This window comes from Acanthaster planci, linkage group LG13, assembly GCF_054643075.1.
Source record: "Acanthaster planci isolate LZ-2023a linkage group LG13, COTS_SCS, whole genome shotgun sequence".
Classification (NCBI taxonomy): domain Eukaryota; kingdom Metazoa; phylum Echinodermata; class Asteroidea; order Valvatida; family Acanthasteridae; genus Acanthaster; species Acanthaster planci.
This window is the reverse complement of record NC_141789.1, coordinates 702,159-715,031: the sequence shown is the minus strand read 5'-3', so window position 1 is coordinate 715,031 and position 12,873 is coordinate 702,159. Positions and strand designations below refer to the sequence as shown.

Here is a 12,873-nt window from a genome sequence, read left to right as displayed (position 1 = left end):
ATGTTGAGATGTCACTGCATTCATTCCAAGGGATCTCAATGGACAGTTTGTATTTAACACTTTAGACAAAGCATCTGGCTGAGAAAAGCCCGTTAAAAAAGCGTTGAATGCAAATGAAATTTAGTGTGAGCCAGAGCTTTACCGAATCGTTCAAAGTACATAATGAGAATACAATTTTTTCGTTGAAAAAGCTTGAAACAAGTCTTTAAAATGATTTAAATTAATTTAACTTTTAGACTATTCATTACTGCATCAGTGGAAGTTATATGTGTCAGTCAGATATATCACTTTAACAGAATACATGTACTTTTCAAACAGGTAAACAAAAAATAGGAGGGGAAAACCTGAAACCAGGAAATTGAGGATTGAGTGCATGATAACAACATGACCGCATGCAGAATGATTCCTTTAAAAACATATCTTTTTTGTATTGAACGGTATTGTTTGACTGCATTTTGAAAATGTAGCGATAAAACGTAAATATTAAAATGTGTGCTTTGCGGTAGAATATTTGAAGGGAAAATTCTGAGAATTGCTTACAAAAATCACTTTTGTACTTGAAAAATATGTCAGGTTTCAAAATCATGTTGGTTTTAATAAGTTTTTAAAATGTTACTGGGTACATTTTATTGTCTCATTGAAAAAAATATTCATATCGATAAAACCAAAAACTGGCCAATACTAATACAAACAGTCTTGTTCTATTGATAGTGTTACTCAAGCTTTCAGGTTTAAAATTAATCATAAAGTTTGCCAAATGTTTCACCGAATGCCAAAATGTAATGCTGTCCAGAATATGAACATTTCGCATGCAGTGTCCTACTCTTTCAAAACTCTCTTCAGGTGGAAAATTCATCTTAAAATCAGTGAAAGTTCAAAAATGTAATTTTGATTTTTCGTTGTGGAAATTCCTTTTTAATTGCTACAACACACACGTTGAACTTTGTGAGCTTTTCAATGTCACATTTTAAGGTAAATTTGTGTTTTTCAGTATAAAAGTGCAGGCTCGGTCATGCTACTCACGGGGGGGTGTTTTTCAGTGATAAGAAAGAAAAATGTTTTGTGTATCGGTGTTATTACTTCATTTGTGATAAAACAATGCCTACGCATTTCTAATCTATCGATTAGAATAATATATATTATGATTCAATCTGCTTTGAGTAGAATCACCCCCTCGTCGGCTGAAAAGAGCCATGTTGGTGGGCGATGTTGGTGTTCATTATTTGTTATTTTTTATTATTTTTGGTAGCGACGTGACCTCAACCCGTGCGTTTTTCAGTCGTTAGTGAGCCAGCAAAGTGCCATTCCCACCAAAGGAGCCTCTGTTGCGCCCTCTCCTGGTCCAGCTTGGGGCTCATACGGTTTTATTGATGTAGTCATTAAAGTTCATAGCCTCACGCATGTCATCAACCTAAATGCATAGTGCACTTCCATGTGTGAGATTATTTCGCTCGACCTGTCTCAGAAAAACGGATGCCTTTCTTGGTTGGTGTCAAAATGACCGTAAGACATTACTGAAAAAAGGCTTGGAGCGGATAAAATCTCACTGCGACTATGTTGGAGGGAATTTCGACAGGGTTGGATTCCCCCGCCTATTCAAGTGTGAAATGATTTATTTGCAAAATTATATTGCCCTTTCTCTATTTCGCTCACTGAGAAGATTCCTAGAACCGGCTGTGCAATATGAAAAAACCTGAAACCACTTTGTCGTTTGCCCCAAATAAAAAGGTTGACCCATAACCATGCAGTGTGGTTATCCGATTCGTAAGTGACTTCCTCATACACGCGCACACACCCACTATTGCAAGCTTCCATTGGAAGAGCGCTCAATGTTGGGAGATATTTGGTTTACCTGCATACATCCTTTTTGACCGTGCCTTGCCAACTTGCCAACACGTTGCCCGCACACGCACGCGTTTGTGTGCGGCGGTCGGTCGTGCGCGCAGCATCTCAACGCACGGTAAGTTTTGATAGTCCCGCGAAGAATTTTTTGACTATACGCATACCCAAAAGCAATGGACAAAATCTGAATGGGAAGCATCACTCGTTTTTTATAACGTTGTGGAAAAAGGGTCATGTTGAAGGAAGGGATTTCCTTTAAACGACTACAGTCGTATTGCCCGACCAAGGAGTACGACAGGTTGGTAGGACTGCTTAAGTAACGTCCACTTACGAACTGGATAGTGTATTATATAATTTTGTCCTATAACGCGCCAGATATTTTGTGTTTCACCCAAAGTTTTCTGATAACACCCACACCCACTTCCCGATTTGTTTTCCCCTCCCCGCCCCCATTCAAATGCTGTCTTTGACCAACAAGGTGGATTAGGACGCTAAAGTAGCACCTCTCTTTCTGGCTTCAGATATTTGTATTCGATCTGTCCTTCTGTTGATAAAACAGCGACAATTCTTTCATGAAATATTTTGATACTACAACGAAATTAACCGTGATTAACAATTTCCTAAGTAAAACAAAGTGACCAGTGTGTTTTCTTAAAAACTTGCCCACGGATGTGTCACAACTGTTGGCCTATTTGAAATAAAATTTACAGAAACTGTTTTGCAGATGAGCACAACTTTTTATCGTTTTATTTCACGACAAAATCAGAAAAGTAAAAGTGTTATTATTCCAATCCGAAAGAGCCATCTTAAAGCTGCACGCTGCAAACATTGAGAAGGCATTTTCCTTTTAACTCAACATGGTGGGCTTTGTGTTCAGAGGTTTATTTGTGTGAGTTGAAAAGTAGGCCTATGTACGAACTTGTACTTTTCACACATTAACTCACAATTTATTGTTTACACTTTTATAATCACAGAGGAGGATTTTGAGGTACTAATTAATTTCAAACAGAATGCTTATCCAATTTTTAGATTTTTTCAGAAGAAGTTAAGCTCTAAAGAAGAGTTTCACTTTGTTCTCAAATGTGCACCCTCGTCCACCCGTTTAACCCAGCTACATGCCTATTCTAATGACCATCATTTTATACAGCAAAGAGTGCATGTCTTGATTAAAGATTATTTTGAGAGGTTTCCAAGTTCTGAAGTGAGTCTACCACCAACAGAAGAGATTGGACCAACCGATATATTTTGGATTGAAGGTTGGCCTTTTCTTAGCGAAGCATTCTGCTCCTTCGCGGTCACAGTTACACATGAAAGCTTTGCATTGTGCGTCCTGGTCATTTGCGTCGTAGTCTGCTTGTGCTTCTGTGACAAATGATGACAAAGAAAACTTATTATGTTGTGACCGAAGATAAACTGAAAAAAATGAGAAGGCAGTACATTTCAAGACCGACGTACCAAGAACTGTTCCCTCAGTGACCATATGACAAATAATGCAAATTTTACAAAAATGATGATAAACTGCCTTTTAACTGCAGCGACAGACCACAATGAATATGGCGTCATTTTCTGTACATTTTCGTAATTTGTCATGCGCCGCTCGCATTTGAAACTTGACAACGCATCGACTATGTACCCAAAATGAGAAACCATGCTTGTCAGTAATATTGTTTTCAGTTTACGAATGAAGGGTATCAGACTTTATACTCACTGCATGTAATCTGACATTTCCCATCAGAGCCTGTTATAGTTTGGTAGTCATATTCGATGGTATATCTGTCAATCATACTGCAACCATTGGACGTTGCCGCCTTGTAGCAGTTGTCATGAGTCTCGCAACACCTTCAGAAAATCGTTGCAGAAAAAAACAAAACAAAGAAAAGGACAATAAAAAGACAACTAATTTACGTAAAAGTCTATCCTTTCAACAAATTGACAGAGCCAATTGCGGAGCTCTTTCAAAGGGGTGAGTCTCCATTACCCAAAAACTAATCGAAAGGTTTCAAAAGCTGTTACTCAAATACGTGTAATTATTACAAGATTATAAATTAGTACAACATGTTATTCACTGAAAATTACAGAGATATTAGACCTGAACGCACGCTGTCTGTCTCCAGTCTATTCGTAAGAATTATCTGTCCTCTATTTCCTTGCAATCCCTACATCATTTGTTTCCATATAAAATGTTTTCCGAAACCATATTACGACAAGAAATCGTCAAGGAATGGAACTCACTTGTCCGTCTCATCTACTGGAGTTCCACTTCCGCCGAATCCACAGTAACAACCGTAGCCAAGGTAGTCACTAACCGCCTGGGAGTAGCTTATTCCCACAGAACACGCATTCATGGAGTTAAATTGCAGTATGTTGCTTGTACCGATTTGCTTGCCTGAAACAAAGATATTGACAGCAATAAGCGAATTGAATTCCCCACCTCACTTTTGTTCTTTGCAACAATACTAATGCAACCCTCTTCAATTTGAGAAATCTATCCCTCACCTCTTTCCAAAGATTTCGAAGAGAGGACAGAAGTGGTTTTAATGCCATCACTAAGAAGGAATTGAGAATCTTTTACCTGAAACAAGCGTGACAGCTACGAGTAAGAGAAAGATCTTCATGATTAAATGTAGTCCAGTGAGTTCAGGGGTTTGCCAGGGGTATACAGGGAGAACACAACTGTGGTAAAAGCTTCTGTGATGACTGGTGGCGAAGTGTTTGCTTATTCAAAATACTCCTTCTTTTATTCAGGAATAGAAATTAAGACCTTGGCCTAAAGTGCTGAGCAGTATGATTGACATTCGGGTTAGCACGATATCAGAATCCTGATCTGAGAGCAGGAGAACTAGATCTGGAATATTTATTTTCAAAAGCTGATGTTTGCTATAATGTAGAAGATTATAATTATGGGGGGGGCTATTTGAACGACTATGGCGGAGGAACGACGCACTTGAGTTTACGCAGTATCAAACCAGTATTGGAACTTGCGTGTTCAGTCAGTGATAAAAGTTTGGACGGTAAAGAGTTTGCGATACCAGAAGATAAAAATCTCCTGCTAAACAGATGGCTAGCAACATACTTTTATTCAAGCTATTTTCGAATGACTCCCACACTGATCTTATCGCTTGGAGGTTTTTTTTTCCGAAATAGTATTTGGAAAGTCTTCCTTTAGTTAAAATACTATGCCTCGCTCATAACTTACAAAGGCGAATCTTGAACCACATTTTTTTGCAAAGGAAGGAAATGAAATAGATCCCCCAAATCGCCTTTCTCTCATTATTTCTCCCCCCACCCCCCCCTCAAAAAATTGCTTTTTTTTAAAAGGGGGGCATGGCCCCTGTTACCACCCCCCCCATGTTTGCTCTCGGAGAATGCTAGTGCGTTTTCATACATGGTTACATGCATTTAATATCATCCTTTATTTAAGTGCACTTTCCAGAGGTGGGTCAGAAAATAGTTTATCAGCATCAAAAGCGCGTTTGTGGCGTGTGAGAGCGTACTGCTTAAATTTCTGAGGTCGAAGTTGAACCTGCTGTCTGTTACCCTGACTTCTTGCATTTCTTAGAAATAAAAAGTGTAATTGGGGCCAGTATTGCTTACCAGTTTGTCATTTTCCTCTAATCTTTTGTCAAACTCAAAGACTGAAATGGATATCCCGAAAGTGGGAAATATCAATACAGGTAATTAAATTGAATTACAAAACAACTCGCAAGACTGTTTGGATGTCCACTGTTAGGCAAGAAGGCTCTTTACGATGACGGAAACGGCACAAGACCAAGAGAATGATGGAATCAGACAGACCCAAACGTACGGTAAGTAACCAGGATGGGCTAGGACATAGCCAAGGCTACATCATGAATTTATGGCCTGTGTTACTACCATTTGAAGCAAGATATGGGACAGAGAGAACCCCCCCCCGCCTTTGTGTTGGTCATTGTTTGATCGGAATCTCAGGAATTGTTTACAGACTTCTAGCAGGGATGTGTTATGTAACAATAGTCCAGAGTGTGTGTAGGGATTGGACAGGTAAGGGGGGGTACCCCTCCGTCCCATATCTTGCCTGGTATACATGCAGTTACTACCAGTATATATGTAGGCCTGTGCGTGCATGCCGTCACCGCATGGCCATGTTGGTTATTCATGTAGGCCCACATATAACACCGTGGACAAATACTAATACAATATGATGCAGGCCTATACTAATCATGTGTTGTAGTACAAAAACTGAATATATTAAGAAATAGGACCAGTCTACGTGGTATTATAAATTTGGGGACCTTGTTCCCAGAAGGGCGGCATGTGAGAGCTACATTTTAACTTTTGAATTCACCTTGGTAGGTGACTGCAGTGACTGTGACATCATGCTCAATAACTATAGGGTTAATGTTTTCGAACAAGAGTAGTGTTTTTGAGTTTTTAGGGAAATTTTGAGGGGAAAGTGTGTTTTAACACATGACACATGGTGAATTCAAATTTGCATTGCTAGTTTATTGGTAAAAAAGTCACATATTAATATTCTCACAGTTTGAAATTTCCAAAAAATAGGGTCAGTGCAATAAAGAGAGTGTTGCCTTTGTTTTTTGGGGGACTTTTGCACGATTAAAATGACAAAAAATTGGGGGGTCCCCAAGTAAACATTTTTGGACAATCCCCACATGTGCCTACTACTGACAGTGACGAAGTAGGGGCCTAAAACCTATGTCTTGTACTTTTATGTCTGGAGTTACATCGTGGTTATACTACTGAAGTCCCTAAAAGCAGTGATAAGTGCATTTGTAAGAACAAATTTGTAACATTTGTTGGGAATATGAAACAAGGGGCCATAATCTAGTATAAGTTAGAGAGCTAGTAAATGAAACCATGTTAATTCACATAGAATTGAGACACAATTATATACCATGCAACTCATGTATCCACCTTGTTGCTGACTATGCAACCAGTCACATGTGAAAATACCTGAGAAAGAGTTCCTATGGGCAACACTTGATGCCCCTGTGCACAAACCTATGTAAGGGCCTGTATGAAAAAAAGTGTTCTTAGTAAATACTTCAGAATTTTCTTAGCTAAAGTTCACCTTTTAGGTCATGTTATCACTTTCTGATGACTGTTGTAACATTTTTAAGGGAAAATGAGTGTTTTCTGTATATGAACCTCTTTCCAATACCTGTTAGCACCCTCTTTCATGTCTTTCCCCGTCCCTGACTCCAGCCATATCCCTGCGTATCCGTATCCCTTTATATGAATGTTCACTCTCTGAGAGCTTCTTCAGCCTATGGAGGAATGTGTCCTTATTCCTCCATATTGAAACTTGGACTTTTTGACTTTCTCCATTGTAGGTATGGTACAGCTTCATTCCCTATGAGAATTTTTTTTTTACCTACACGTATCAATTCACACCTCGTGAAACTGCAGTCTTTTGATGCTGTTCCATTCTAATTCTCTGCTCATGTACATATATGTACATGTGTATCCCTGTGTCCACAGCATGGAAGCTTTTTCAACATTCTTGAAATTCATAGCCAATGCTTTGAATACTTTTACTGCGAAGCCATTCATTTCCGGGGGGTGCCTTCCTGTTGGGGGTGCTTTCCTGTTGGGGGTATTCTTTAATTACTCCTTACTTCACATTTCAACAAAACTTGAGGTTGAAAGAACTATAGTTATAAATGTAGCTTTAATTCTGTATCATACTCACTCACCTTTAAGTAGACGTTGTAAAAATAGCCCCTTGGGTGATTTGCAGAACAATCTTTTCCCCCAAACGATTGGCATTCCCAGGATTACCTATTTTGGTTTATTTTTAAACATACCATGCTTGTTACAGGAGTGCAGATGTTAACAGAGGACATCTATGTAAACTGTTATTGGTCTCAACTAGAGAGGGCAGTCACACAACTCCTTGCCCAAGAACCAGGAGTTTTCATCCGATTATCCTATGAACAAATGTACAGGTACGGTGTGAAACACTGCCTCTTTTGTGTAGACTTCTTATAGATCTCGTTTCATGGTGTGTATATCAAGAAGACACGCCAAACATATAAAAGTTTACATGCTTTTCTGACCCATGTTCTTACAGCTGTGTCTACAAGTGTGTATGTCATCAATATTCAGAACGGATGTATGGGGATCTTAGAAGAGTCCTTACTGGTTATCTTCAGGAGAAAGCTGTATATCTGCAGGTATTGCAACAGGTATACCTCCTCAGGGAGGAGGTAGAGGTATACCTCCTTAGGGAGAAGATAGAGATATACCTCCTTAGGGAGAAGATAGAGGTATACCTCCTTAGGGAGAAGATAGAGATATACCTCCTTAGGGAGAAGATAGAGGTATACCTCCTTAGGGAGAAGATAGAGGTATACCTCCTTAGGGAGGAGATAGAGGTGTACCTCCTTAGAGAGAAGATAGAGGTATACCTCCTTAGGGAGAAGATAGAAGTATACCTCCTTAGGGAGGAGATAGAGGTATGTTTCTGAGGGAGGAGATAGAGGGAGATGGAGTGGTTAAACTGCGGTTGTAAACCTTTTCCCCAGGGAATGATGAATTGTTCATCTATTTTTGCCGATGTAAAAATGATCGATCCCAGTAGATATACATGAATTTATCAATTAAAAGGATCCATATGTAAATTGCCCACTTTGGATTAAGTTACACGCTAGTCATAAATTGAAAGAAGTAAATGTCATGAATTTGAATGGTTTACATGTATATAAAGTTGAACCAGTGTTAATTTTTGTGTTTTCAGACGTGTAATTCAAGTGAATTTTGTAAGCGATTCCACACTGTGCTAAAGCAGTACACCCAAGCTCTCGGAGGAATAGTGCCTATATTTACTTTTTTGGTAAGTAACGATTTTATGCCGTTTCTCCCTTTGTGAGAGGAATGCCTGGGGCATAGGCCTTCCACTTACGAAAGGTCCAGGGGTACTGAACAAGTGTCAGTTGATACTGAACAAGTGTCCATGGATACTGAACAAGTGCCAGTGGATACTGGACAAGTGTCAGTGGATACTGAACAAGTGTCCATGGATACTGAACAAGTGTGCATGGATACTGAACAAGTGTCCTTGGATACTGAACAAGTGTGCATGGATACTGAACAAGTGTCAGTGGATACTGAACAAGTGTGCATGGAGACTGAACAAGTGTCCTTGGATACTGAACAAGTGTGCATGGATACTGAACAAGTGTCAGTGGATACTGGACAAGTGTCAGTGGATACTGAACAAGTGTCCATGGATACTGAACAAGTGTCAGTGGATACTGAACAAGTGTCAGTGGATACTGAACAAGTGTGCATGGATACTGAACAAGTGTGCATGGATACTGAACAAGTGTCAGTGGATACTGAACAAGTGTCAGTGGATACTGAACAAGTGTCCATGGATACTGAACAAGTGTCAGTGGATACTGAACAAGTGTCCATGGATACTGAACAAGTGTCATTGGATACTGAACAAGTGTCAGTGGATACTGAACAAGTGTCCATGGATACTGAACAAGTGTCAGTGGATACTGAACAAGTGTCCATGGATACTGAACAAGTGTCAGTGGATACTGAACAAGTGTCAGTGGATACTGAACAAGTGTCAGTGGATACTGAACAAGTGTCAATGGATACTGAACAAGTGTCAGTGGACATTGAACAAGTGTCAGTGGATACTGAACAAGTGTCAGTGGATACTGAACAAGTGTCAGTGGATACTGAACAAATGTCAGTGGATACTGAACAAGTGTGCATGGATACTGAACAAGTGTCAGTGGATACTGAACAAGTGTCAGTGGATACTGAACAAATGTCCATGGATACTGAACAAGTGTCAGTGGATACTGAACAAATGTCCATGGATACTGAACAAGTGTCAGTGGATACTGAACAAGTGTCAGTGGATACTGAACAAATGTCCATGGATACTGACCAGATGTCCACTAGATAAGTGTTTAAGGACACTGAACAAGTGCCTGTTGACATTGAACTGTTATTCACTTGTTGAATTACCTTTTAACCCTGTATGCATTTATTTGCACAGTTGAAGTAAGGTTTCTATGCATCTTTAGCATTTGTCAAAGCAATTTTTATGTCATCATAAACCTATTTTGTCATGATTTATGAATGATTCGTGTGTTGTATTCCTTTTCTAATACCTCTTTCTTGATCTTGGGTTGCCATGGTGATCATTTTGATTACAGAACAGATTTTATATAACGCAGAAGCTTGGGATGGAACTGAGGCCTGAACTAGAGAAACTGTTCATACAACATTTACAGACCCATATATTTAAAGTTTTAGGTAAGTTTTACCCCCATGCTCCCTTGTTAGTAGCAGGTTATAATTGAAATGTTCCCTCTGTGCTTGTTTGTTAAATGTTCTTGTGTTTTGTGTTCTCTAGGAGCCACCATACCCAAAACAACGCTGATGTAATTATTGTATGCACCTTTTGTAATGATGGTTGAACTCCACTCCACATTGCCACACGAGTTTATTTCAAGGATGTCAAAAATGCAGTATCTTATTATTGTTCTCAATCTGTAGGCATGCTTCATGAGGCTCAAGCCAAGCCATTTTCAGTTGATCCATCCATTGCCTCCGATATCATCCATGGACTCTACGAAATCAAACAAGGTCAGTTTATAACAAAACTTGGCAGTGACTTGATCTTGGCAAGGATCAAGCACATAAACATGTACAAAGCACTCAGCCATAAAGCGAATATGAAGAGATTGGAGCATTTTTTATCAAAGTTAATATCTTGCAGAATCAGTTTTTAAAAAGTAATTTGTCATATTACTCTGATGAGTTGGAAAGGGATTGGTTAGGAAACTGTTGTCTTGGCTGCATGCCGAAAACCAAAAGACCAAAAATGTAAAAGTAGCCTTTAACCCTGTCCTGTTGAGAGACTGTTGTGCATTCTGGACAGTTAACCTGTGGAGTCGTGTTGCTTTTGCTTTAATGCTGTCTTCACTCTATAAAAGTCATTCTGTGTTTTTGCCTTTCACAAAAATTCAAGCCAGAAAGATATAGCGGGTTAATGTTACCACTAATGATCCATGAGTGATGCCTATTCCTCAGTACGGATGTGAATCTAAGGTTATTTAGAACTTAAAAGTCCACTGGAGTCCATAATCATCTCTGGGCTGGAAACTCGGTTCAGATCCATTCTTTTGCAAGTGCTTCCAGTTTATTGATTCCACAAGAGGTCTTCTAGACTTAGAATCCACTTTTATTTCCGGGTACTGGACCTGGCATTATTGCACTGAGAGTAAGATGTATCAGTCATATTGTTTATCTGAACTTTCTGTCCTTTTATTTCACAAAGACTATGCAGAACTTAATCCTGGCCTGTTTGCCAAGTACATTCCTAGCGTCTTACCACCCTGCAACGTTGAGAACCTGTCTGACTACATCGCAGAGACGCACCAAATGCAAACACAACTCCTATCTCAAGAAGACTTCAACAGGTGAAGTTTCTTCTCAGTTGTAATAATGATGTAGTAAATTCTTTTGACATATCACATTATATTAATTCATTGAATGAAAAAGCAAATAGGGCCCTTGACAGGAATGGAATTGATGGCCTTGTGTAGTTTGGTTAAACTTGTCAGCATGGATTTCCTTAAATACTCTATAATTAAAATATTCCATTGTTTTAAAAGGAACTCAGTGTGACAGTGTCATGTTCTTTGTACTTAAAGTAATATTTTCTGAATTTTGCCTTCTTTTATCCACTTTTTTGCACACTTTTGTCTTTATTTTATGTCCCACAGAGACAACCAAAGTCAAAAGAAGAGAAGTAACGATGCTGAGGCAGTGGTCAGTTGACACCAGTCACATGACATCAGTGGACATCACATCTGAAATCAGTGTACATGTTGGTTCACCAAGTCTTTCATGCATGTACAGTTTATGCCCTCATTTTAAGAAAAAAGTGGTTTTAGTGTAATTATTACAGCTTGCGAAATCAGGTGACTAAAATTTCTATTGATACAATCACTACATGTAATTTATTTTATCAGTTTACTCAGGTAAATGTGGAAGACGATGTTGGCAATTTTGTTAATTTACATGAACCACGGAGCAGAAGTATCAATTTTGTTATATTTTCTCTTCTTTTTATCTTCAGTTTCCTTCCTGCCAGAGTTGTCAGGTTGTCATGGAGATTGGATTCATTGTATTTGTCATCGCATTGTACCTTGGCAAACCTGGTACTTCAGAAAACTGTTCAAAGGCCTAATCTCGACAGAGGCCTGTTCAATAATTATATGAAACTAGCTACTTTGTAGGACACACCGGTTTAGGAAAAAATGGATATCGATCAAGCCTTGTGGAGACCCTGGGTTTATACATCAAAGATCTCATATAAGCGTAAAACTCTGATTCGTACATTGATATTAACTGAATTTAAAGTATAACATTTAATTTGAAACTTCTAAAATCAGTGGAAAAAGTAATTAAGCTGGGAAAAATAACCATCAAAATGGCGGTTGAATCAAAACTTGAAATAAATTCTTGATTGCTTTTTTTACACTTGAAAGAAAATTATCTGTCCTTTGCAATTCTAATTGAGTGTTGAACTTGTTCTATACTTTTATTTGTGAATAACAATTCATAGTATTAGATCAATGGTTCTTACTACACTATTAATTGTAAAAAATGCTTCCCTGCTTTTACTCAGAAAATGAGAACTCTCCTCGGTCAAATTTAAAGTTTCAAAATGGGTTTTAACTTTAAGAAAAACCAGAATTGTACAGTTGTATTTTGTACATATCTTGCATCTATTGCACTGTCGACAGTTTTTGTTAGTGCTCAAAGCAAATCCAGTTTTATACTTCAGAAGTTAATTTACAGTGTTGTTTCCAAAAAAAATGAAATAAATGCAAGTGTGTGTATGTCTGTCATGTAAAGTTGCAGATGTTTTGTTGACACTTGATTTAGAAATCATTTGGATGTCTTAATACTGCAGACCCGTTGGTTTTAAAATATCACCATTGTCTTAATTTAGGGTTATTTGCTTGATACAAGTCACACTGATTATTCCCTATA

The 12,873-nt window shown here is 38.5% G+C and overlaps 2 protein-coding genes across 5 annotated transcripts; one reads left to right on the top strand and one right to left on the bottom strand.

The window, feature by feature from the left end:
- Positions 1-2,558: 2,558 nt before the first annotated feature.
- Positions 2,559-4,568, bottom strand: LOC110979926 (phospholipase A2 AP-PLA2-I-like). The gene is made up of 4 exons (XM_022236114.2): positions 4,415-4,568; positions 4,075-4,228; positions 3,551-3,681; positions 2,559-3,204 (listed from the first exon to the last, which is right to left on the bottom strand). The coding sequence occupies exons 1-4, from the start codon at positions 4,455-4,457 to the stop codon at positions 3,050-3,052; spliced, it is 483 nt and encodes a 160-aa protein (XP_022091806.2). The 5' UTR covers positions 4,458-4,568; the 3' UTR covers positions 2,559-3,049.
- Positions 4,569-5,414: 846 nt separating this feature from the next.
- Positions 5,415-12,734, top strand: cacul1 (CDK2 associated cullin domain 1). Of its 4 annotated transcripts, none has more exons than XM_022236183.2 (9): positions 5,415-5,648; positions 7,661-7,787; positions 7,913-8,027; positions 8,579-8,674; positions 10,023-10,122; positions 10,366-10,455; positions 11,150-11,291; positions 11,598-11,695; positions 11,954-12,734. In XM_022236183.2, the coding sequence occupies exons 1-8, from the start codon at positions 5,591-5,593 to the stop codon at positions 11,650-11,652; spliced, it is 783 nt and encodes a 260-aa protein (XP_022091875.2). In that variant the 5' UTR covers positions 5,415-5,590; the 3' UTR covers positions 11,653-11,695; positions 11,954-12,734. The 4 variants fall into 4 exon arrangements, 3 of the variants coding, with proteins under 3 accessions (XP_022091875.2, XP_022091874.2, XP_022091876.2); XR_015427483.1 differs by having other exon boundaries at positions 5,416-5,648; positions 11,598-11,727; XM_022236182.2 differs by having other exon boundaries at positions 5,416-5,648; positions 11,598-12,734.
- The last annotated feature ends 139 nt before the right edge of the window (positions 12,735-12,873 follow it).

What these genes read in the sequence shown, in the direction of transcription:
- LOC110979926 (XM_022236114.2), bottom strand. Translation starts at nt 4,457, where the DNA reads ATGAAGATCTTTCTCTTACTCGTAGCTGTCACGCTTGTTTCAG. An exon ending in AGCTGTCACGCTTGTTTCAG is followed by an intron (nt 4,229 to 4,414) that starts GTAAAAGATTCT and finishes TCTTTGTTTCAG; the next exon opens with GCAAGCAAATCGGTACAAGC. An exon ending in CCAGTAGATGAGACGGACAA is followed by an intron (nt 3,682 to 4,074) that starts GTGAGTTCCATT and finishes GATTTTCTGAAG; the next exon opens with GTGTTGCGAGACTCATGACA.
- cacul1 (XM_022236183.2), top strand. Translation starts at nt 5,591, where the DNA reads ATGACGGAAACGGCACAAGACCAAGAGAATGATGGAATCAGACAGACC. An exon ending in CAGACAGACCCAAACGTACG is followed by an intron (nt 5,649 to 7,660) that starts GTAAGTAACCAG and finishes TGCTTGTTACAG; the next exon opens with GAGTGCAGATGTTAACAGAG. An exon ending in TCCTATGAACAAATGTACAG is followed by an intron (nt 7,788 to 7,912) that starts GTACGGTGTGAA and finishes ATGTTCTTACAG; the next exon opens with CTGTGTCTACAAGTGTGTAT.